Source organism: Trachypithecus francoisi, unplaced genomic scaffold (assembly GCF_009764315.1).
Source record: "Trachypithecus francoisi isolate TF-2019V2 unplaced genomic scaffold, Tfra_2.0 Lachesis_group8, whole genome shotgun sequence".
Classification (NCBI taxonomy): Eukaryota; Metazoa; Chordata; class Mammalia; order Primates; family Cercopithecidae; genus Trachypithecus; species Trachypithecus francoisi.
The window spans coordinates 66,110,663-66,134,991 of NW_022681473.1; the positions used below are offsets into that span (position 1 = coordinate 66,110,663).

General features: G+C 48.0%; 1 protein-coding gene and 1 pseudogene across 9 annotated transcripts in view; both read right to left on the reverse strand.

Moving 5' to 3' along the window:
• Positions 1-15,245: 15,245 nt before the first annotated feature.
• Positions 15,246-19,057, reverse strand: LOC117080985 (annotated as a pseudogene). Its single transcript, XR_004436038.1, has one exon. The product of XR_004436038.1 is annotated as an uncharacterized LOC117080985 (transcript).
• Positions 15,248-24,329, reverse strand: part of ARRB1 (arrestin beta 1) — a 98,273-nt gene continuing 89,191 nt past the window's right edge. For 5 of the 8 annotated variants that reach the window (XM_033206511.1, XM_033206505.1, XM_033206504.1 and 2 more), the window contains 3 exons: positions 24,198-24,268; positions 22,681-22,732; positions 15,248-21,290 (listed from right to left, as the gene is read on the reverse strand). In XM_033206511.1, coding sequence (XP_033062402.1) covers positions 21,179-21,290; positions 22,681-22,732; positions 24,198-24,268 — 235 coding nt within the window. In that variant the 3' untranslated portion in view covers positions 15,248-21,178. The remainder of the gene's footprint in view (positions 21,291-22,680; positions 22,733-24,197; positions 24,269-24,329) is intronic. The other 3 variants (XM_033206510.1, XM_033206508.1, XM_033206507.1) reach the window with 1 other exon arrangement.

Below are 24,329 nucleotides of genomic sequence, written 5' to 3' on the forward strand. Positions count from 1 at the left end.
GCCGTTCACTCAGCCTTTTCTGAATGCAACTCTGCCAGTCCTAGAAAGGCTAACAATCCAGGGAAGGAATCACATTTAATCAAGATCTGGAGAAAAGAAATCCCAGGAAATAATGAGAGCTCAGAGTAAGAGCCCTGACCCCACCTAGACAGACTTCTTAGAGGAAGTCACACTTGAACTGGGTTTTGACAGATGAGTAGAAGTTTGCTGAACAGAAAAAGATCAGAAGTACCAACTTCTGCAAAGGTCTGGAGGCAGAAAGATCTTGTTAGCCCGAGGATTGAAGGCCAGCAATGGCGGGGGGTAGGTAGGAGGATACGTATGGGGTAGAACGGATCTAATACATTCACCACATTCTCCACTGGGAAGCACTAGAGGGACGTCTGCCCTTGGAGGAAAAGTCCGGAAGGTAGAGAGGTGTGATGGGAGGACAGAGAGCTGCACTGTGCCTCCTGCTTGTAAAGCCTGGTTGTTCCTTCCTACTGCCCATCCTTTTTGTGCCTGGCCTCATGCTGGGCACTGGAGACACAGAGAGGAATCAAACCAAAGCCATGGCCAGATGAGGGCAGCAAGAGAAGGGAAGGGGAGGGGAACCTGGAGAAGCCTTGCAGTAAAAAGTGAGATGGGGCAGCCGACTGACCCTGCCCAGACTCCCTGACACCATGCACTCCAGACTCTCTCTCAGAGGTGCCAGGGCCCCACTAAATGGCCAACCTCCTCCTCTGATCACACACTGGGAGTGCTGCTGGAGTGTGAGGTGGGCAGAGGCCCAGAGGCCTGGGGCCTCCCTGCGGGAGCCAAATGACAGGGAGAAATCTACCTCTAGGATGTCCCCTTAAAGAGCAAGTGTGGTAAAGAACAGGAGAGGAGAGGACAGGTGTGTGTGACTGTCAGAAACGCGGGAGACGTGAAGCCAGCTGCACACCTGGAGAAAAGTGGCAGACTTCCCAGGTTCTGTGACCTCATGAACACTGTGAAATTGCCTTTCAAAGACATCTCCTTGAGAAGCCTTTTGCTTCCACGCCCCGCTTTCCTACTCACACCCTCAGACCTGGGCTGGGAACCAGGGAGGACTTAGGTAGAGTTGGGAGGACTGGGTTTGAGTCTGAACTCAGCACCTGACTTGCCATGTCACCTGGTCCTTAGCCAGAAATACTGGTTGAGACCCTACTATGTGCCAGGGTCTGGGGATTCAGCAGTGACCATAGCAGAACGAGCCCCTGCCTTCCTGGCCCAGCCTGACACTGTGGCCTCGGACACCCCTGCCTGCTTCTGGCTCCAGATTCCCTCTGTCCGGGCTGGGGCTGGACTTGTGACCTCTGGAGGCACTGCCTGCTCTCCCTGAAGTCCATCTCCTTCTTCATTAAGCCGCTGCCTGGCAGACTCTCAGTCCTAATTTATGGGTATGGCCTTTCCCAGACTGGGAGAAGTGACGGGGGCAGTTAATATTCCTGTGCTAATAATGCACTTGGCTGCCTTCTAAGTGCCCCCTCCACCCCTCACCCCTGCCTCACCACCCCTACCTGCTTCCCTCAGCACTGTCACAGGGCGATTTGCCAGGAGCTGGCCAGGCCCATGCAGACCCTCAACTAACCCTTCATTGGACAGGTGGGGAAACTGAGGCCAAGAGTATGCAGGAGCCCGTCCAGGTCACACAGATTGTCAGGAGCAGATCCTGAGCCCAGGATGCCCCAGGGCTGTCCCTGCTCTGTTCTGGGTCTGAGCATCTGGCAGAGCCACCCCACCTCCTAACTTGCTATCTCCACCCTGTCAGTGCATCCAGGAGCCAGCCCCAAGCCTGTGGTAGCCTGAAGATGAAAATAAGAAAGTGAGCTGTGGAGGGTTGGGAGAACTCTTCAGCCTCTGTCAGCGGCTCTGGGCAGGCCTCAGGAGCCCCATGCCAGCATCTTGCAGGCAGCAGCCCTACTGGGAGTTGTGTCTGTCCTCCCTGAGAGCAGAAAGGGGCTTGTATGGACCTCCAGGCTCTGAGGTCCCAGGCATTAAACTCATTCCTCCCGAGCTTCTGTCATCTGAGCACGAGGCTCACCTGGATGAACCAGATCCTGCTTCTGTTCTTGATCAAGATGGTGACCGCACACACAGGACACTGTGATCACGGAAGCACAGGGGTCCCAAGGAGGCCCCTAACTTAGGGGATCATCCAAGCTGGCAAATTCGGGAGTGAAAGGGGCCACTGTTGGTCATTACATTGGAGCAAGAATAAACTAGGACTGGCTGGGAGCAGTGGTTCACGCCTGTAATCCCAACATTTTGGGAGGCCGAGGTGGGTGGATCACCTGAGGTCTGGAGTTTGAGACCAGCCTGACCAAATGGTGAAATCCCATCTCTACTAAAAATACGAAGAATTAGCCGGGCGTGGTGGTGCATGCCCACTTGGGAGGCTGAGGCAAGAGAATCGCTAGAACCCTGGAGGGGAGGTTGCAGTGAGCCGAGATTGTGCCATTGCACTCTAGCCTGAGCAACCAGAGCAACTCTGTCTTAAAAAAAAAAAGAATAAGACTATACCAAGCTGCTGGGCCCTGGTCTTCAATGACTTTTGACAAGACCTGGAGAGAAAATAAAAAGTACTAGACTGTTAGACTAGACCAGCAAATCTGCCAGCAATAAATAACTAATACGCTCCCCTTCTTTGAATCCTATTTTCCAGCTGCACCAAACGATGGGGATGTTAGTAATGGGGCCCAGCTCTTCCATGCCCTGTGCCTTTGCTCACACGGTACCCTCTGTCTAGGATGCCTTCCCCAACACAGGGAGCACTCAAGACAGCCCAGGAGTCCCCCAATCTTTATGACACCACTGTCTTTCTCCTACTGCTGTACCACTCAGACCTTTCTTTGTACTAACTGGTTTTCTTGCCTCTTGTCTGCACCAGAACAGAAGTTCCCACAGGACAGAGGCCAGACCTAGTCACTTTTAGGTCCCCAGTCAGGGTACACAGAGATTTGTGAACACTCTCCCAGCCCCTACCCCCACAGAAATACAAAACTCAAGGGAAGAGGCATCACGCAGGATGCTGTGGCCTCCCCCTCTGCACGTTGGATGGGTGCTTCCTTTGACTCCCACAACCTCCACTTCATTAAACTGGGGTTTCAATTCTATAAGATCCCAGGATGGGCCGGGCGCGGTGGCTCACGCTTGTAATCCCAGCGCTTTGGGAGGCCGAGGCAGGTGGATCACGAGGTCAGGAGATCGAGACCATCCTGGCCAACACTGTGAAACCCCGTCTCTACTAAAAATACAAAAAAAATTAGCTGGGTGTGGTGGCAGGTGCCTGTAGTCCCAGCTTCTCGGGAGGCTGAGACAGGAGAATGGTGTGAACCCGAGAGGCGGCGGAGCTTGCAGTGAGCCGAGATCGTGCCACTGCACTCCAGCCTGGGGGACAGAGCGAGACTCCGTCTCAAAAAAAAAAAAAAAAAAGATCCTAGAATGGCTGACTCTGTTGTCTACAAAGTGAGCGAGCAGAAAGAAAATGCAGTTTTCGAATATGTGATCATGCAGAACACAATTTAGTCTTAGCCTCTTAATTTTGGCACTTATTTATTTGTTTATTTATTTATGAGGGCTCCCTCTGTCACCCAGGCTGGGAATGCAGTGGCGTTATCATAGCTCACTGTAACCTTGTACTGCTGGGCTCAAGCGATCCTCCCGCCTCAGCCTCATAAAGTGCTGGGATTACAGGCATGAGCCACCGCGCCTGGCCAACTTTGGCTTTTTAATACAATTACAGCTTCTGGTCCAGCATTTGGAATCTTTGTCCAGGGCCCTGTCTAGGCAGCCCCTGCCACTGGCTTAATCTTGGTTCCTTGACCCAGGGAGCTGCAGCGACATCTGTTGGCCGATCCGTGTGGGAGCCGAGTCAGCTTTAACTTTTCTTGGCATACGTGCGCCGTCTGCTGGTAGAGATGGGAAAGTGCCTTTCTTTGTTCAGTCAACAATCCATCCAACAAGTATATAAGTGCCTGCTGTGTGCCAAGCACTGTGCTAGGAAGAAGATGAGGATACAATTTTAAAGAAAACTAGAGCCGGATGTGGTGGCTCAGGCCTGTAATCCCAGCACTTCGGGAGGTCGAGGCCGGCGGATTGCTTGACCTCAGGAGTTCGAGACCAGCTTGGGGCAACATGGCGAGACCCTGTCTCTACAAAAAATGCAAAAAATAGGTGGACGCAGGGGTGCCCTCCTGTAATCCCACCTACTTAGGAGGCTGAGGCGGGAGGATTGCATGAGCCTGGGAGGTGGAGGTTGCAGTGAGCCAAGATCACGCCACTGCACCCCAGCCTGGGTGGCAGAGTGAGACCCCATCTCAAAAAATTTAAAAAAGAAAAAGAAAAGAAAAAAACCAGTAAGGTCTCTGTCCTTATAAAACAATAATAGTAAAAACTAACATATACAGAATTTACTACGTGCCAGGGATTACTCTAGGTAGTTTACGTATATTAATCCATCTTGTCCTGATGACAATTCTGTGAAGCAGGTATTCTTATTCCTACTTCACAAAGGAGGAAACCGAGGCACATAGAGATGAATAATTTGCCCAAGATCACATGCCTAATAAGAGGCCAAGTTAGGCTGAGAACTCAAGCTGTGTCGCAGAGCCTTACTTAGACCGTAAACAAGTGAATAAACAAGCATGATACTTATGAGGGAAATAAGCAGGGTAATGTGATAGTGAGTGACAGAGGGGTCTCCTTTGAGTGGGGTAAGTCATGGAAGACCCCTCTGAGGGCGACCTACCCTGAAGAATGGGAAGAAATGAGCTATGCAGAGAATCTAGGAAAAGTTAATCCAGGCAGAAGCAGCAGCAAGCGCAAAGGTGTTGAGACCAAATATTCAAACATCAGGTGGAAGGCAATTTCTGGCCACTCTACCCCTACACCTCCCCTCACTGTCCTTAGACTCGTTCCCCACCTGGTCGCAGCTTGGACTTCTCTCATGTGTATCCCTGTCCCAGCTTCCTCCCTGTTCCCCCAGCCTGCAGCTTCCCCCTCTGGTCCCACACTGCAGCCCACACTGCAGTGAAAATGCGTGAATCTGATCCCTCTCCTTACTCTAGGCTGCCTAAAACCTGTCCCACTGTCTTCTGGATAAAACCAAGCTCTTTGAGGCCAGGTGCAGTGAGTGGTCCACACTTGTAATCCCAACACTTTGGGAAGCTGAAGCAGAAGGATCAGAGGACAGACGTTGGAGACCAGCCTAGGCAATATAGCAAGACCTCATCTCTACCAAAAAAATAATAATAAAAAGGTATTTTTTTTTTTACTGATTATCTGTGACCCCCACCCACTAGTCCAATCTCCTGCCAGCTTTTCCAGCTCCCTTCACTCTTTTCACTCCGATGTCATTACAGTTGCCTGAAGGCCCCAGCTTGTCTCACCCTGAGACTCCCTATGTGCTGTGTCTTCTACCTGGAAGGTCCGTAGCCCCTCCTTGCCTACCTACTTCCCTTTTTATCCTTCAAAACTCAGTTCAAGACCAGGTGGGGTGGCTCACACCTGTAATCCTAGCACTTTGGGAGGCCGAGCTGAGCGGCTCATCTGAGGTCAGGAGTTCGAGACCAGCCTGGCCAACGTGGTGAAACCCAGACTCTACTAAAAATACAAAAAGTATCTGGGCATGTGCCTGTAGTCCCAGCTACTCAGCAGGAGAATCGCTTGAACCCGGGAGGTGGAGGTTGCAGTGAGCAGAGATTGTGCCACTGCACTCCATCCTGGGCCACAGAGTGAGACTCCATCTCAAAAAACAAAAAAACAAAAAACAAAAACTCAGTTCAAGAGTTTTGTCCTCTTGGAAGTTGCCTAATTCTCATCTTGGCCACTCTAGCTAAACGTGAGACCTCTCCTTGGTGCTCTCATGGCATGCTGTGACTACACAACAGGCCCCCTCTGCAATACCCCTCATCAGCAATTCCAAACCTTTAGCATCGTGCCTTATCCCCCAATTAATCTGTGAGCAATTTGACAGAAGGGATTGTCTTTTTTTTTTTTTTTTTTCTGAGACTGAGTCTCGCTCTGTCGCCCAGGCTGGAGTACAGTGGCGCAATCTCTGCTCAGTGGAGCCTCCACCTCCCAGATTCAAGAGATTCTCATGACTCAGCTTCCCGAGTAGCTGGGATTACAGGTGCCCGCCACCATGCCCAGCTAATTTTTGTATTTTTAGTAGAGACGGGGTTTCACCATGTTGGCCAGGCTGGTCTCGAACTCCTGGCCTCAACTGATCCGCCCACCTCTGCCTCCCAAAGTGCTGGGATTATAGGCGTGAGCCACTGTGCCCAGCCAGGATTGTCTTATTTAATCTTAGTGTCCTGAGGGCCAGCACAAGCCCCAGCAAATGGTACATGCCCAGTAATTATCGTTTGCATTTGTGAGCTGTAAATTGCTCCATTTCTTTTTATTGAAATTTATACAAAGTCCACTCTTTTTGGCATACAATTCTATGTGTTTTGACAAGATATACAGTGTTCCATTACCCCCCAAAATCCCTCCTGTTGCCTCTTTATAACCAGCCCTCCCCCCAAGTCCAGCCATTGGCAACTACTGCTTTGTTTTCTGTCTCCATCGTTTTGCCTTTGACACAATATCATATAAGTAGAATCATACATGTTGTCCTTTTAAATCTGACTTCTTTCACTTAGCATAATGCAGTAGAAACTCATCTATGTTGTTGTAGGTATCGTTATAGTTTGTTCATTTTTATTGCTGTGTAGTATTCCATCATATGGTTGTACAACCATTTATCCATTCAATAGTTGAAGAGCATTTGGGTTGTTTCCAGTTTTTGACAACTATGAATATAGCCACTGTAAACATTCATGTACAGGTTTTTGAAGGAATGTCCCTTTTTATTTCTTTCTTTATTTTATTTTATTTTTTGAGAAAAGATTTCGCTCTGTTGCCCAGGCTGGAGTGCGGTGGTACACACAGCTCCCTGCAGCCTCGAACTCCTGGGCTCAAGCAATCCTCTTTCTTCAGTCTCCTAAGTAACTGGGATCACAGGCATACACCACCAGGCCTGTCCAATTTTTTCCTTTTTTGTAGAGACAGGGCCTCACCTATGGCTTAGGCTGGTCTTGAACTCCTAGGCTCCAGCAATCCTCCCACTTCGGCCTCCCAAAGTGCTTGGATTGTAGGCATGAGCCACTGCACCCAGCCACTTTTTCTTTCAAGAGTGGAACTGCTGAATATTATAGTGAATATGATTAAATTTGTTACAAGAACCTTCCAAATTGTTTTCCAAAGTGTCTGTACCATTTTGCATTTCCACTAGCAGTGTATGAGAGGTCTAGTTCCTCTCCATCTTTGCCAAAATCATTTGTTGAAAACAACAATTGAATTGCCTTTGTGCCTTTGTTGAAAATCAATTGACCATCTATGTGCAGGTCTATTTCTGAATTCCCAGCTCTGTTCCATTGATACAGGTGTCTATTCTTTCACTACTGCCAGCCACACTGTCTTGATTACTGTAGCTTTCTAGTAAGTCTTCAGACCAGATAGTAGAGTCCTTCAACTTTGTTCTTCTTTATAAAAATTGCTTGGCCATTCCAGATTTTTTACCTTTCTATATAAATTTGGAAACAGTTCCTCTATGTCTTTAAAAGAAAATCCTACAAAGGTCTTGATTTGTATTGCATTGAATCTACAGTCAGTTTGAGGAAGATTGACATAACAGTATTGAATCTTCTTAGCTGTGAACATGGTATAGCTCTCAGTTTATCTGGGCCTATTTGTGATTTCTTTCCTCAGTACTATTTACTTTTCAGCATAGAGATCATGCACATATTTTGTTAGGTTTATATATGAGTATTTCAGTTTTGGTTGCTGTTATAAATGGCATCATCTTTTAAATTTCTATTTCAATTGTTTCATGTTACTCCACAGAAGTACAATGGATTTTTGTGTGTTAATCATGTTTCCTGCAACCTATCTAAACTCAGTTATTATTTCTAGTAGTTTTTTTTGCAGATTCCTTAGGATTTTTAATGTAGATAATCAAGATGTCTGTGAATAGAAACCATTTTTGTTTTCTTTTTTTAGAGACAGGGGTCTCTCTTTGTTGCCAGGCTGGAATGCAGTGGCGCAATCATAGCTCACTGCCACCTCTAACTCCTGGCTCGAGGGATCCTCCCACCTCAGCCTCCCGAGTAGCTGGAATTACAGGCATGCACCACAGTGCCTGACTAATTTTTTAAAGTTTTTGTAGAGATGGGGTCTTGCCATCTTGCCCAGGTTGGTCTCAAACTCCTGGGCTGAATGATCCTCCTGCCTCGGCCTCCCAAACTGTTGAGATTACAGTTATTGAGCCTCTGTGCCTGGCCTTATTTTATTTCTTCTTTATAATCAGTAGGCCTTTTCTACCTTTTTCTTGCCTTATTGCACTGGTTAGGACCTCTAGTATAGGACTGGCGAGAGTAGTCATCCTTGCCTTGTTCCCGATTTTAGAGGAAAAGTATTAAGTCTCTCACCATGAACTATGTTAGTAGATGTAGGTTTTTGTAGATGCCCTTTATCAGGTTAAGGAAGTTTTTCTAAGAGTTGTTTGCTTTTTTAAATCATGAACAGATGTTGAATTTTGTCAAGTACCTTTCTGCATCTGTTGAGATAAGCACTGCTTTAGCTGAAACCTCAAAATTTAGATATTTGTTTTTATTTTCATTTCATTTCATAAATTTCCTTGTGATCTCCTCTTTGGCTCATTTAGAAATTGCTTAAGTTTCAAATATTTGCAAATTTTCCAGATAATTTTCTGTTATTCTAGTTTAATTCTGCTGTGACCAAAGAATGTACTTATTAAATTCTTTTAAATTTGGCCAGGTGTGGTGGCTCATACCTATAATCCCAGCACTTTACAAGGCTGAGGCAGGAGGATTACTTGAGCCCAGGAGCTCAAGACCAGGCTGGGCAACACAGTGAGACCCTGTCACAATAAAGAAAGATAAAAAAATTTTTGAAATAAAAAATATATAAATTATTTACAATTTGTTAAGCTTTTTTTCCCCAGAAAATAGTTCTTGGGGAATGTTCCATGTACACTTGAAAAAAAATGCATATTCAATTCTTTTGAGATGAAATATTCCATAGTGTCTATTAGGTCAAACTGATATTGTTGTTCAGGTCTTCTGTATTCTTACTAATATTCTGCCTTCTCATTCCATCAATTACTGAGGGAGGAATGTTGTGGATTTGTATATTTCTCCCTTCAGTTCTATTACATTTTGCTTTGTGTATCTGGAAACACCATGATCAGATGCACACACATTTAGGGTTGTTATATTTTCTTGGTAAATTGACACTTTCATTATTATATATGTCCCTTTTTATCCCTGGTAACATTTGTTGCTCTGAAGTCTATTTTGTTTGATATTAATATAGCCATTTCAGCTTTCTTTTTATTACTGTTTGCATGGTATATCTTTTTCATTCTTTCCATAAAGACGTGTCTATCTATGTCTTTATATTTAAAGTAGGCTTCTTTGTATTTAAAGTATGTGTGTGGACAGCATGTAATTGGATCTTGTTTTTTAATCCAATCTGGCAATCTCTATCTTTTAATTGTTATGTAGAGGTCATTTACGATTAATGTAGTTATTGATATGGTTGTATTAGGTCTACCACTTTTATTTTTCTGTTTGTCCCCCTATTTTTTATTATTTTGTTTCAACTTTCCTGGCTTCTTTTGGAATACTTGGATGTTTTTCGTATGTCATTAAAATATTTTTTGCTATTGTAATTTATCTATATGTTAGGCTCTAGTTTAGTTGTTGCTCTAGGGACCACAATATACATATATAACTCTTCACAATCTACTTAGGGTTAACACTGTACCATTTCACCATTTCAAATGTAATATAGAAGTCTTAAAAACAAATAGGTTTGCCAGGCGCAGTGGCTCATGCCTATAATCCTAGCACTTTGGAGGCCAAGGCGGGCGGATCACCTGAGGTCAGGAGTTTGAGACCAGCCTGGCCAACATGCTGAAACCCCATTTCTACTAAAAATACAAAAATTAGCCGGGCATGGTGGCAGGCACCTGTAATCCGAGCTACTCAGGAGGCTGAGGCAGGAGAATCGCTTGAACCCGGGAGGCAGAGGTTGCAGTGAGCTGAGATCGCGCCATTGCACTCCAACCTGGGGAACAAGAGCTAGACTTCACCTCAAGAAAAACAAAAACAAAAAACAAATAGGTTTATCTCCCTCCACTGACCTTTCCGTTATAGTTATTATATGTATTTCATCTATCGACATTGGTAAACCTATCAAACAATGTTATAAAAAATTTTTTTCAACAGTAATAAGCCAGGCACAGTAGCTCATGCCTGTATTTGCAACACTTTGGGAGGCTGAGACAAGAGAATCGCTTGAGCTCAGGAGTTCGAGACCAGCTGGGCAACATAGCAAGGCCCCATCTCTACAACAAAAATAAAGAAAATTGGTGGAGTGTGGTGGTGCATGCCAGTAGTTCCAGTTACACAAGAGGTTGAGGTGGAAGGATCACTTGAACCCAGGAGTTCGAGGTGGAAGTGAGCTATGATCACACCACTACACTCCAGCCTGTCCAGCCTGGGTGACCGAGCAAGACCCTGTCAAAAAACAAAACAAACAAACAAACAAAAAACACCAATAATAAATACTTTAAAGAACTTAAGAAGATTAGGGGATAAACGGTAAATATAGCCTTTTAAATTTACCCAGATAATTACCATTTCTGTTGCTCTTAATTTCTAAAGATCTGGGTTTATCTCTGCCATTGTTTTAAACTAAATAACTTTGTTTAGCTTTTTTTTTTTTTTCAATAAGTCTGCTGGTGACAGATTCTCTTGGTTTTCCTTCATCTGATAATCTATTTTGCATCCTTCCTGAAGGATGTTTTCACTGGATATAGATTTCTGGGCTGACAATTCTTTTAGTGCTGTGAAGATGTTGTACTATTTTCTTCTGGCCTCCATGTCTTCTATTGAGAAATCTGCGTTCAGATAGTCATTCTTTGTACGGAAGAAAATACAAGAATGTATCCTTTTCTCTAGCTGCTTTCAAGATTTTTAAATTTGTCTTTGGTTTTCAGCAGTTTGGTTATATATGTTTATGTGTGATTTTCTTTGAGTTTAACCTATTTGAGATGTGCACAGTTTCGCGAATCTATAAATTTATGTCTTTTACCAAATTTGGGGTGTTAGTGGCCATTATTTTCTGAACTATTTTTTCTCCACCAGTCTCTCTTCTCTTCTGGGAGTCCAGTGACATGGAATCTTAGGCCTTATGATATTGTTCCATAGGTCCCTGAGACTGTTAATTGTTTTCAACCTATTTTCTCTGTTTTTTCGATAGAATAATTTCTATTGATCTATATTCAAGTTCACTGGCTCTTCCTTCTGTCACCCCCATTCTGCTATGAGCTTATCCAATCAGTTTTTAATTTCAGATATTGTATTTTTCAGTTCTAAAATTTCCATTTGGTTCTTTTTTAATAGTTTCTATATCTCTGCTGAGAACAACTATTGCAATCCATTTCAAGTTATAACAGCCACTTTAAAATCTTTTATAATTCCAACATCTAAGTCATCTTAGAGTTGGCATCTGTTGATTGTATCTTTCCTTGAGGATTGGTCACATTTTTATGGGTTGTCGCCCCACCACCCCATCTTTAGTTTTGCTTTCTCTGGTTTCAGTTATTTGCACTCAATAACAGTTGAAAATATTAAATGGAAAATTCCAGAAATAATTCATAAGTTTTAAATTGCACACCATTCTGAATAGTGTGATTAAATATCACAGTGACCCATTCTCTTCTGCCTGGGATGTAAATCATCACTTTGTCTGGTGTATCTCGGCTGTGTATGCTATCTACCCATTAGTCGCTTAGTAACCATCTTGGTTATCAGATCAACTGTTGCAATATCACAGTGTTTGTGTTCAAGTAACTCTTATTTTACTTAACATTGGCCCCAAAGTGCAAAGTAGTGATGCTGTTATAATTGTTCTATTACTAGCTATTGTTGTTAATCTCTTATTGTAACTAATGTATAAATTAAGCTTTATAATAGGTATGTATGTATAGAACAAAACATAATATGTAAAAGGTTTGGTACTATCTGCAGTTTCAGGTGTCCAGTAGGGATACTGGAGCTTATCCCCCATAGATAAGGGGAGACTACCATATTCGTATGTTGAGTAATTTCGGATTGTGTCCTGGACATTGTGAATATTATATTGTATAGACTCTGGGTCCTGCTATAATCATCTGTAGAATGTTGATTGTGTTGTTATTGTTGTTTCAGGAGGCAATGAACCAACTTAAGTTCAGATTCTAAGCTCTGTCTCACTTTCTGTGGGTGGTGGTTCTAATCTTAGTGAAAAACCACAAGAAAAGAGAAAAAATGGGAAAATCGTCCTATGGAAATGACTTCTCTAAATTTTAAATCACCTGTATCATTTGCCTTCTTTTGTCTAACTTTCACAGAGTTGTTATTTAATTGTGTTTTGTATTTTTGTCCAGTGTTTTCAGGTGTATTCAGTAGGAGAGGTAGGGCTATAATGGATTTACTCCATGTTACTCCATGAAACTAAGGACACACTCAGACCTAATGTAATACACCCATGTCAGGCACTTGCTGTGCCCTGAGCTTCACATTTTCACCTAGAATTCCTTGGGAGGTGGGGGTGGGGGGCAGGGCAGGCAGGACTTTGTACCAAGGGCTGATCCAGGTCTCACTAAAGTGTACAGGATTCCTGGGGGGATCCTGCCCTCAAAGGAGGGACTTTTGTCACAAAATCCTCCCTGAGTCTGTCTTTTATGTGAGCTAAGATTTCCATCCATCTGGCTCTGTGTAAGATGAATTTAACCCTAGGCTCTCTCTCTCCATCACACTGCTTCTCCTGCTGTCCCTTGGGCCTGGGCCAGGAAAGTGGGGTGCCAGACAGGGGTGCAGACACAAGTCCTAGGTGTGGGATTGAGCCTGTTTCCTTGCTGCAGAGCTCCCCATGCCTCATGGGCCAATATCAGGGTCAAGACCCATCCCCACTGAGCACCAGGCCCCTGTTCAAATCAAACGTTGGCCAGAGCTTCAGGGTGGGTTGGCTAGAAAAACCATCAACTATGTACGCGCGCGCGTGTGTGTGTGTGTCAGGTTCCAACACAAAGACACTTTGTACTGGAATTTACTCCTGAACCTCCTGCTCAGTTTCTTTTGATTTGCTGGAGTTTTAAAAAGCTAGGAGAAATGAAGCTCCAAAGCACAGTGAAGACAGTGATAGTGGCATTAAGAAAACAGCAAATATTTCTCTCTTGTTTGGAATCCTGTTCAGAGGTCAAGGCATTCCTTCTAAATTGTGGTAACCAAGCCAACATTACTACTTCTACTTTTTGGATGAGAACACTCAGGAAGAGCTTGCCATTTGCCTGTTTGATCTCAGATCAAATCCCTTGACCTTCTCTTGCTCTGTATTGTCAGGCCCTGACCATCGCAAACTACATTTTCAAATTTTTTGAAAATAAGCTTTTAATTAGATTCTGCCAGTGGGAGGCACTGGCTTGAATTTGGAGGGCAGGAGAAGGGAAGAAGCCAGAGCATGTCTACAGTCTCTGCTTTGGGCAGCACTCCCAGCAAGGGCAGTGTTCCCTCTGTGCTTCTGGCTTTCTAGATACCCTCTTCCTCCATGTTCCTGCTAGGCTGCCCTGGTTCCTCAGCTCCTCTCCTTGTCCCTCCACACTAGAGGTAGTAACGGTCTCCTATTGTGCCACATCTATGAGTGGTCTCAAACCCCATTTGCACTTTCATCTCATCCAACATTTAATGAACATTTCCCCAATTAAATTGCTTTCTGTTTTTTTTAATTTTAAAAAATTTGAGATGAAGTCTCACTATGTTGTCCAGGCTGGTCCTGGGCTCAAGCAAGCCTCCCAAAGAGTGAGTCACTGCACCTAGCTTTTTTTTTTTTTTTTTTTAAAGTGATAATTTCTCGCTCTGCCACCCAGGCTGGAGTGCAGTGGTATGATCATAGTTCACTGCAGCCTTGAACTTCTGGGTTCAAGGGATCCTCCTGCCTCGGCCTCCCAAGTAGTTGGGACTACAGGCATGCACTACTACTCTTGGCTTTTCTTTTTTTTTTTCTTTTTTTTTTTTGAGAAATGGGGGTCTCCCTATGTTGTCCTACCTGGTTTTGAACTCCTGGCCTCAAGAGATTCTCGTGCCTTAGCCTCCCAAAGTGCTGGGATTACAGGCATGAGTGACTGCATCTGGCCCAATTAAATACTCAGACTGACACAGTCCATATGAGAGGGCAACTGAACAAAAGCTGTAGCTCAAGTCTCCTGATTCAAATGTCAGTGTCTTCCCACTGCCCTACTCTTGACAGGAAGGGAACATCAGAGGAAACAGACTCCCTTCTGGCCAACTAGGAGGGCAATGCTCTGATCTACATTGCACAGTATTTTACAGGAATGTTAAAAAATATGTTGTTCACCAGGAGTTCAAGACCAGCCTGGCCAACATGGCAAAACCCCATCTCTACAAAAAATACAAAAATTAGATGGACGTGTTGGCACACGCTTGTAATCCCAGCTACTAGGGGGGCTGAGACATGAGAATCTCTTAAACCCAGGAGGCGGAAATGTGTGTGTGTGTGTGTGTGTGTGTGTGTGTGTATGAAATATATAATTTCATATATTTTCTAGGAAAGTCATCTTATATGCATGGGCATCTTCCTTTCGTGTTAATACAGTACATTATCCATTGGAACATCAACCCTTCCTCACTGATATCCTTACTCCCCCCATATGTTCTGTTAGACCAGGTGGCAGGTAAGTCTTAGAAAACTGAAGTGACTTCAGGAAGACCCAGCAGAGCAGGAGATAAGTGAACAAGAACCAGGGCTGTGGCTGGGGCGAGGACTCCCGCTGATGTGGTCAGTGGGGTGCCAAAGATAGAAGATAGGATGGCTTCACCCCCAGAGCAAACCATGGGTCATGAAATCCTGTGGTATCTGAGAGGGATGAGAGGTTTGCCAGCTTCCCAAGGCCATAAGGCTGAAAAGTGGCAGAAGAGGGACAGAGAAAAGTTCTTGGCAGTCTCCACAAGTTGGTGCAAGGACCAAGCTGGAGCTGGGGCCACAGACAAGGGAAGAGAGCACCTCACCCAGTCATGAGAGCCATCTGCCAGTCCAGGACAGCAGGGCAGCACTTCTTGGTCTTTGACTTGCCATAGGCTTATGAGACAAAAATGAAAGCACAGCCAGCATCCTCTGCCACAAAAGACCTTTAATGGCTTCCTATTTATTATTTTGTTCATTTGTTAGAGTTGAATAAACTATAATAATTTGTCTGACATAAGAATGCCATAGGTATAACAGATAAACCTGGCAGGTGGTCCAGGAATGAGAGTGTCACAAAATAATCACTCAACACAAGGGCCACAGACCTGCAGATTCTTCCCAGCCATCCCTCACTCCTGCCCCAGGACACAATCCATGCAGGCCCACATTCCACAGGAAGAGGCAGGTGCCACAGCATCTGTGGCTAGACCTTAACACAGAGCAGAGATGCCCGGGAAGACGGCACTTCCTATGCTCGTTCCCAAGTGCTCTCCTCATCTGCCATGCAGGTCAGGACCACGCCCCGAGTTTGTGAGGCACCCACTTCTTATACCCACCACCTCATATGACCACCTATCATACCCAACTCTCCTATGACCCTTGCAATTGTCCCAGTGAGGTGGGAAGAGCCTGGCACTAGGCTCATTTTACACACAGGGAAACTAAGGACACACTCAGACCTAATGTAATACACCCATGTCAGGCACTTGCTGTGCCCTGAGCTTCACATTTTCACCTAGAATTCCTTGGGAGGTGGGGGTGGGGGGCAGGGCAGGCAGGACTTTGTACCAAGGGCTGATCCAGGTCTCACTAAAGTGTACAGGATTCCTGGGGGGATCCTGCCCTCAAAGGAGGGACTTTTGTCACAAAATCCTCCCTGAGTCTGTCTTTTATGTGAGCTAAGATTTCCATCCATCTGGCTCTGTGTAAAGATGAATTTAACCCTAGGCTCTCTCTCTCCATCACACTGCTTCTCCTGCTGTCCCTTGGGCCTGGGCCAGGAAAGTGGGGTGCCAGACAGGGGTGCAGACACAAGTCCTAGGTGTGGGATTGAGCCTGTTTCCTTGCTGCAGAGCTCCCCATGCCTCATGGGCCAATATCAGGGTCAAGACCCATCCCCACTGAGCACCAGGCCCCTGTTCAAATCAAACGTTGGCCAGAGCTTCAGGGTGGGTTGGCTAGAAAAACCATCAACTATGTACGCGCGCGCGTGTGTGTGTGTGTCAGGTTCCAACACAAAGACACTTTGTACTGGAATGCTGGAGCCATTCCAACATGAGCAGCAAGAATAGAACCTGTGCTGGCTGGTCTAAGATCAAACCTGGAGATGGTGGTTTGAAGTTTTTCTTCAAAGAAAGCTTGAAAATGAAATCTCAGTAGGCAAGACAAATAAAAGCAGAGTTGTTCTGGTGGAGGTGGAAATGGGAGGAAGGCTGGAAACCTATCCTTTGCCTCCACTCCCATCTTCCCACCTTAGCATCCCCTGGCAAAGCTCTGTGGAATACCAGGGGTTCCACAGCACCTGGTTTGAAAACCACTGTATCAGTGTCTACAAACCATGGGCCCCACAGACCTGTGCTTTGACTTCCCTTTTGGGGTGACGAGTTGGGAGTGTGATGGGGGGAGGATGTTTCCCCTTCAACAGGGCCTCTCTTTGAAGCCACTGTGCAGTGACCCTCTGGGGAAGTGGTAGAGGTAGGGATCCTGCAACTTTAGTCCAGAAGGGATGGCAGAAGTGATGGAGCTGCCTGGGCCAGGAAGACACACCAGGCCCAATGCAGGCCATATAGATGAGGGTTCAGGAGTCTCTTTTGGTCCTTTTGAGTTTAAAAAAGATACGTATCAGAACAGGCATAGGCCTGCGTCCATGAGACCCTGTAAGAGTGTAAGACTAGGACCTAAACCCTTCCTCCTGGATGGGTGGGGAACAACCAGGCCCCAGTGACTGGCAGGAGAGAAGCTGCCGCTCTGGACTGCTGGCGCCACTGGGGGATGCATCCGCTGTGGCTCAGCTCTCAGGGCAAAAGGCTTAGGTTTTCCCTGGGCCTGAAACCCTCCCAATGTCACTGAGAAGCTGTGGTGGCTCCAGCTGATCCTGCAAGAGGCCTTACACTTTCAAGGGAAGGAACAGGCAATTTCTATTTCTCCTTGCCCTTAGATTTTCTGCAGATGGGTGATTTCAGCTCCCTGAGCCTGGGGGCTGGTGGCTCTCTTTAACCTGGGGTCAGAGCTAAGGCCCCTTGGCCTCTGTGGGGTTCTGACAGATGGGAGATGTGACTCCAGGCCTATGAGGGTCCAAGATGTCCGCCTCCACCACTCACTGACAATATCCACGTCTTCCCTCTGTGTCCTGGTTGATGGGACCACTATTTTTGGGCATGATATTCCTGAATCGTGTCTAAATTTCCCGCTCCGCTAGGTCATCAAAGCCAAATTAGCTGTATCTCATTCTGGTTGACATCTACCTAAGTGAGAAGCAGGGCAAGTGATGAAGACTGGTGGGGAGGGCTTCTCCCGCAGCAAACTTCCTGTGTGACCTTGGGCCATCCCTGCACCCATGCAGCCATTTTCAACTTAGAGCCCTGACCGCTGACTTTCGTCTCATCTGCACCTCATAACAATTCCTGCGTCAGGAAGGGAAAGGGTTACAATCCCATTTTACAGTTAGGGAAACTGAGCCCCAGAGGTTGAGTAGCTTGCCCAAGTCCCCCAGGTGGTTGGTGACAGCCAGGACTGAGAGGTGGCATTGGGGACTTCCAGGACAGAATTCCTTTTACTGCACCACGTAGGAACCAGCTTGTCAGGAACTCTCCCACAAAACCAACAGCCAGGTGAACCCACTCTAGCAGGGCTGAGCTTTGACGCTGAGGTGCAGCCAAATAACTCAGTCCTTATCTTCATGGGGACTGAACTCTTCCCCTGGGCGGAATGCTGAGGAGGTCCAGCTGGCCCTCTGCTCGGTGGGTTTTCACCAGGCCATGCTCTTCCTTCCTGTCAAGACTGGTGTCCACACGCCACCCACAGGGTGCACTACAAAGTCCCGGTGACGGACGGCTTGGCAAGCGCAGACCCCAAATGCTTGGCACAGAAACCACCAGTACTGTGGGCTGGTGCCTGGGGCATAGTGAGGCTCCGCCACCCCTAGTTTCACTTCAAGGTCTCACCTGGACGGAATGACTCCAGAAGGGAAAGGGGCCCTGCAGAGAAGCACTCGCTTGGCCATGTTTGGGGCTGGGAGGTGCTGCCTGGAGTTGACCAGAAGCTTGGAAACATGACCTGGTGCTTCCTCTCCAGGAAGCTGAAGGAAACACTTTGGTCTGTGTGTCCCGCCAGGCTGCAGCACATGGCCAAGGGGAAAGGGGTGCTAAAATCCAACCTGTATGTCACTCACAAAGCTATGCATTCTAGTGTGGGTCTGAATCACCTGGAAAGGGCACTGTCTTCTAACTCACATCAAGGTACGATAGGGACCAGCAGCCACCAGGAGCCCTGAAGGCAATTGTCCTCTATTACCTCCCCCTACAACGTTCCCCTGACTGTGGGCTTCCTGAGGATGGGGGCTGGGACTGACCCATCTCTGTGTCTCCCGTACTTGGCATAGAGCCGAGTTATCAGCAAAGGATGGTAGGCTGAATTCAACTACGTTTGACCATTGCCTTGTACAGTCCTGGCTCAAGGAGAAAAACAAAAAAAAGATAGTGCTCTGATCCTTCCCTGCAGCTGGAGAAATTTGCTAAACAACACTGGGCTAAACCCAAAAGGGTGAGTGTGATGTTGAGGCGGAGGCTCGGGAAACCAGCCTGACAAACCTTTTCCATGCATGCATTAGGGACAGGGGAAGAGGTTTGCAGGAAAGAGGTCATTCCAAACACTAAAGGGTCTTGTGTCAGCCCCAAATGTTTCAGAAGACACGGGGTGGGGGGGTGTATGTTTGCCATGCACTGCTCCAGCATTTCATTAGCTCTGTGCCTGCCCGGATGAGGTACAGCCTGCCCAGCAAGCTCTAGGAGGGGCTGGATGCCTGGGAGACCGGGGAGTTCGACTGCCCCTAGCTGACTTGGTTCTGGTCTGGGGAGGGGTCCCTTAGGTTGAGTGGTCATGAGCCTCAGAAGTCGCACTGCCAGGCTTGTGAAACAGGTGATTTCACCGTGGGAAATAAGTCGCACTGCCTGCCCCAAGAGGTGCTGGACTGGAAAGGACTGAGATGCCACTTGCATAAGATTTTTTTGTCTCCCTTTTCAGACAAGTATGGGACAGAGATGGAAGGGAGCAGAAACTGAGGAGAGAGCCCTTGTCCTGCTAATCAATATATTTGTTTGGGTAAACCTCAGGGTGTCTGCATCCACAGGGGGCAGTGAGATACTGCAGGCCCTATCACAAGCCCCTCAGCCAAGCCTCAGCAAAGACATGCTCTGTCCCTCCTTGGGCAACTCAGGCTAGCTATGGCCACAGCCTGACATCAATCCCTTCCCAGTCCTGGGCAGGGGGTGAAGTTGAGGGGAGTTGGTGCTCCCTAGGGCCCTGCCACCTCTGAGGTCCAATAAAACCACTCTGGAGGCAGAGAGACCAGGCAGCAGCTCTGGATCCACCCACCAGACCAGGAGCGCTAATATTCCCAAATTCTTGGTGGCCAGAGCTAGGAAGGCCCATTGTGATCATCTGGTCAAACTCCTTGCTTTCCCAAGTGAGAAACTGAGGCCCAGAGTGGGGAAGGAACTTGCCCAAAGTCACACAGTAAGTTATTCTCAAAGGCCAGGCAAAGAGGGTAACTCCTAACACTCATACCTCATCTCCCATCTGGCTTCTTGCCCCAGGAATTGCCCTAGGTCTCAATCACGCCAACACCAGCCAATGCGTACTGGGTACCCATGACACTGGGAGCTACTGGAGGTCATCAACTCCCCAAGAAAAGAAGGGGCTTATTTGCTACCCAGCAGCCTCCTTCCCTTTGGGTGAGGATATCTCCATGGATGCTGCCACCTTCTGGGATAGGACCCCCTTTGACTGTGGCATGGTGGCCTCAGGCACACTCTCCCAGTCTGCAGGTTCAGTCCAGCCCTGGAGAATGGCAGGGGGAAGCAGGAGGATACTAGTGGCCTCAGCCCCCGCTAGACCCCCATCCTCACTTCCTGCATGACCATGTGAAGTCCACAAGGAAGGGACATAAGGCAGACTCTCCTCTCCCCACCCCCTGCCTCCATCTCCCAGCGGCCCACTTCGGGAACCCTCATCAAGAGCTTCAGCTAACTGTGCTGTGGGCTGGTGCTTGCTGAAGACCCCCTCCCTCCCTTCCTCTGCTTTTCTCTCTGCATATCTCTAGACAGGCCCATGCACTTGAAATACAAGGTAGCTAAGATGTCACATCCTGACAGTACTGAAATATACTTTGTTGAGTCCACACAGCTTGCCTCAGCCTAGGTAACTGCTGGTAAGAAAGTCACTCCAGTTGCTTTTCTCTACTCCTGTGGTCTACAAACTTTCACCAACGTCACTATCAGACACAGAGGGACATCGGGTGGGGAGGAGGGTGAAGGCAGAAGGTCTTTGGTGGGTCAGAACTTCAAAAAGGCACTGAGAATCTGTCCACAGGTCTGCCCCTCCCAGCCAGAAGGAGGTGGCCTTCAATGCGGTCATCTTTTAGCTGCCAGAACTTTGTTAACCACCTGGGACCGTGGACATCTTCTCTCGTGTCTTGAGCCCTCATCCCCATCCCTCCAAGCCCTCATGCCCACCACACCGTGTCCTGCATGCCCCATCCTCCCCTGTCTGCTCCCTATCTCAAGTCCAATTCCAAGGCCAGAACCCTGGTAGCTTTTCTGGGAGACGGCATGAAAAGGAGGGGAGTGGAGAGGCAATGGCAGAGATGGGGTGGAGCTGGTGTGCTGTGGTCCTGTTGGCATGGTGACGTGGGGCCAATCCTGAGGTCAGAGGTTCATCACCGTGATCTGGAAGGCCACGAGCCCCCCTGGTAGAAACTGGAAGAACAAAGGGGAAAAGAAACCAGAACGGGAAGAAGACGAATAAGCATCCGAGCGCATGAGAGTGGAGCCGGAGCCACGTGGAGGCAGGGCCGGCCCGTCTATCTGTTGTTGAGCTGTGGAGAGCCAGTACCGTCCTCCTCTTCCTCCTTGTCATCCTTCATGCCTTTCAGTCTCTGGCGGGCAAAGTCCTCAAATACAATGTCGTCATCACTAGTGGGAGAGACAAGGAAAATGTGGCATGTTTGCAGGGGGGAGGGAGAGTAGGCTTATCCAGAGGCCTGGCCAGAGGTGACTCAGAGTGTGGCTCTGGGGCCGGGGAGAGAACCACCCTCTCTGAGGGCTCTGGCCTTGGGGGCTGACTATGAGCAGAAAGGCCTGTCTGGCAGGCACATGTGGATGCCACCTGTGGCAGTAGGGACAGTCACATCAGGACTCAGGCCAGTCATGAAAGGGGCAGAGAGGGGCATGAATTTGACTCTTGTGCCTAAGGGTTAGAAAAGTAACCCGGTTCTTTAGGAGGTCGGGGGAGCAGTGTGGCTCTGTAGCCCAAGGAAGGACTTATTCCCACTGTGAGAGGCCAGGCCACCAGTAGTTGTTTCACAGCATGTTCTGAATCCCCCAAGAATAAGACTGGTAAACCCCACCCCACCACCCAGAAAACTACCCTTATGAAGCATTCCCGTTTCTGGACAGGAAGGAGTAGTTTGGCTTAATGGAAGAGAAGACAATGGAGAACCTTTCTCCCAGGAAGTGTCAGCTCCGATTCTACCATGGGGGATCCCAACCAGGAGAAGGCTGGGGTAGGAGGATGTGAATCTAAATAGGGGAGTAGAGGACCTGTTCGTGAGGAAAGGGGAGGCTTAGGTGGGGTTTCAGGACTAAGGACTGCCTTTAAGAACAGCGAGTTCCCTTCTACCATGAAACATGTCCACTTAGGACCATGCAGGGGTCCATCCAAGTCCCCTGCCCAACAGGGTTCAGCCAGTGCATGGGACATCCTCCTGGGGTGACTTGAGACTCCCACACCCCAGATTTCTCCTGGGGGACAAGGGAAGATTGGCTTTGGAGCTGGAGCAAGAAAACCGCTGGGCCCTGGAGGTGGTTCTCGCAGTCGGCCCAGGTCCTCCCCCTCTGGCCACTGTCCGGTGACTCGATGGCCTTTGACCGCAGGGAAATCCGCATCGGTTGGTCCTCAGGAGTCAGAAGCAACAAGATCCCCAGTCCCCTGCCCACCCCACAGCCTGATTCCACTGGTTGGCGTGGGCAGGACAGGAGAGCCGAGCCCAGGGCCATGGACCAGCCCTGTGTGAGCCGAGCAGGCGCTGTGGATGGACGAACAGACTGACGGACGGACGTGCAAGGACGAGGGAGGAAGACAGACCCCACCAAGGCAGGAGGAGAGGAACAGGCACGGAGGGTCCTTCAAGTCACATGCAGGCAAGCGGGTTGCTGAAGAGGCGAGCAGAGGCAGCTCTCAGCAGACGGGGTTAGACCAGCGGCTCCTCAGGGGTTAATAAGCATATATGCAAATGACCCTCTCCGCCCCGCCCACCCACGGCCCGCCCCGTCCCCGGATGTCTGCAGGCAGGGTTCGGCTTACTTTGTGTCAAGTTCTATGAGATTGGTATCTACTGGCGTCTGGTTCTCTGGAACTAAACACAGGGCGGGTGGGTAGAGTGTCCAGGGGTTAGTTAGTGAGTGGATGAGCACGGGGCGAGTAGGCACAGGCCCCCACCCTGGGACAACCAGACTAACATGAGGAGTGCAAAAGAAAAAGGGGAATAGAGAGGGGGGAGGACTCATTCCTGGTACTGAAACACCCCCAAAGCATCTGAAAGGCAGGGAGGAGGGCACCAGGAGGGCCCCGATCCCCACTGCAGCCCCAGAAAAACAGAAAATCCTCTAACTTCTGTTTCTTTTGGCAGGTCTCCAACATGACTTACCTTAATTCCTAGCATGTATGACATTTACCAACTCTAAGACAATCTTTTTTTTTTTGAGACGGAGTCTTGCTCTGTCGCCCAGGCTGGAGTGCAGTGGCGCGATCTCGGCTCACTGCAAGCTCTGCCTCTCAGGTTCACGCCATTCTCCTGCCTCAGCCTCTCGAGTAGCTGGGACTACAGGCGCCCGCCACCATGCCCGGCTAATTTTTTTGTATTTTTAGTAGAGACGGGGTTTCACTGTGTTAGCCAGGATGGTCTTGATCTCCTGACCTCGTGATCCACCCGCCTTGGCCTCCCAAAGTGCTGGGATTACAGGAGTGAGCCACCGTGCCCAACCAGACAATCTTTTTTATATTTTCCTTCACATTTTAACATCTCCGAACTTGGAGTGTGTCTTAGTGTCGATGGCACTGCAGTTTAACCATGGAAGTTTTTTCCTAATCATACCTACTATAATGTTGTCTCTCTTCACTGAAAGTCTCAGATTCAGTGAAATATGACCAATCTGCTATCACTTGAAAAACATGACAGGCCGGGTGCGGTAGCTCATGCCTGTACTCCCAGCACTTTGGGAGGTTGAGGCAGGCAGATCACCTGAGGTCAGGAGTTTGAGACCCACCTGGCCAACATGGTAAAACCCCATCTCTACTAAAAATACAAAAATCAGCCAGGTGTGGTGGCAGCTGCCTGTAATCTCAGCTACTTGGGAGGCTGAAGCAGGAGAATCTCTTGAGCCTGGGAGGCAGAGGTTGCAGTGAGCTAAGATCCACTCCAGCCTGGGCAACAGAGTGAGACTGTCTCAAGACCAAAAAAAAAAAGAAGAAGAAAAACATGACAATAGTGTGTCCAGCGGTCATCTTATCCAAGCAACCCCTTCCCCTACTTCCAAACGGGATCCAGCCCATGCCTAGGTGCAAGATAGAGGCTCAAAGCATGGTCAATGAGTTCCCTCCTCCACTCCTGGTCTCCCTCTCCCATGGGGAACAGGAGCCACGCCTCACTGTGTCCTGATTGGGTCAGAAGCAAATCGAGTTCTGGATCCCACAAAAGATGTAGGGACCTGAGAAAAGGGTGACTGGGCTGAGGGCAAACCTGGGGGGGGTAGGTTAGGTTACAGGGTCACATGGCAGCTGCTGGAGAATCCCTACCCCAGAGACCCACAGATTCTGCTCACCTTCCCGATGCAGGGGTTCCTCTTTGGGCTTGGGGTGCATTAGGGTGAAAGGCAGTTCCACAGCCACATCACTGAAACAGAGACCCAGACCCAGTAAGCCTTGAGCAGACTCGCAGGCTGTGAGACTCGATG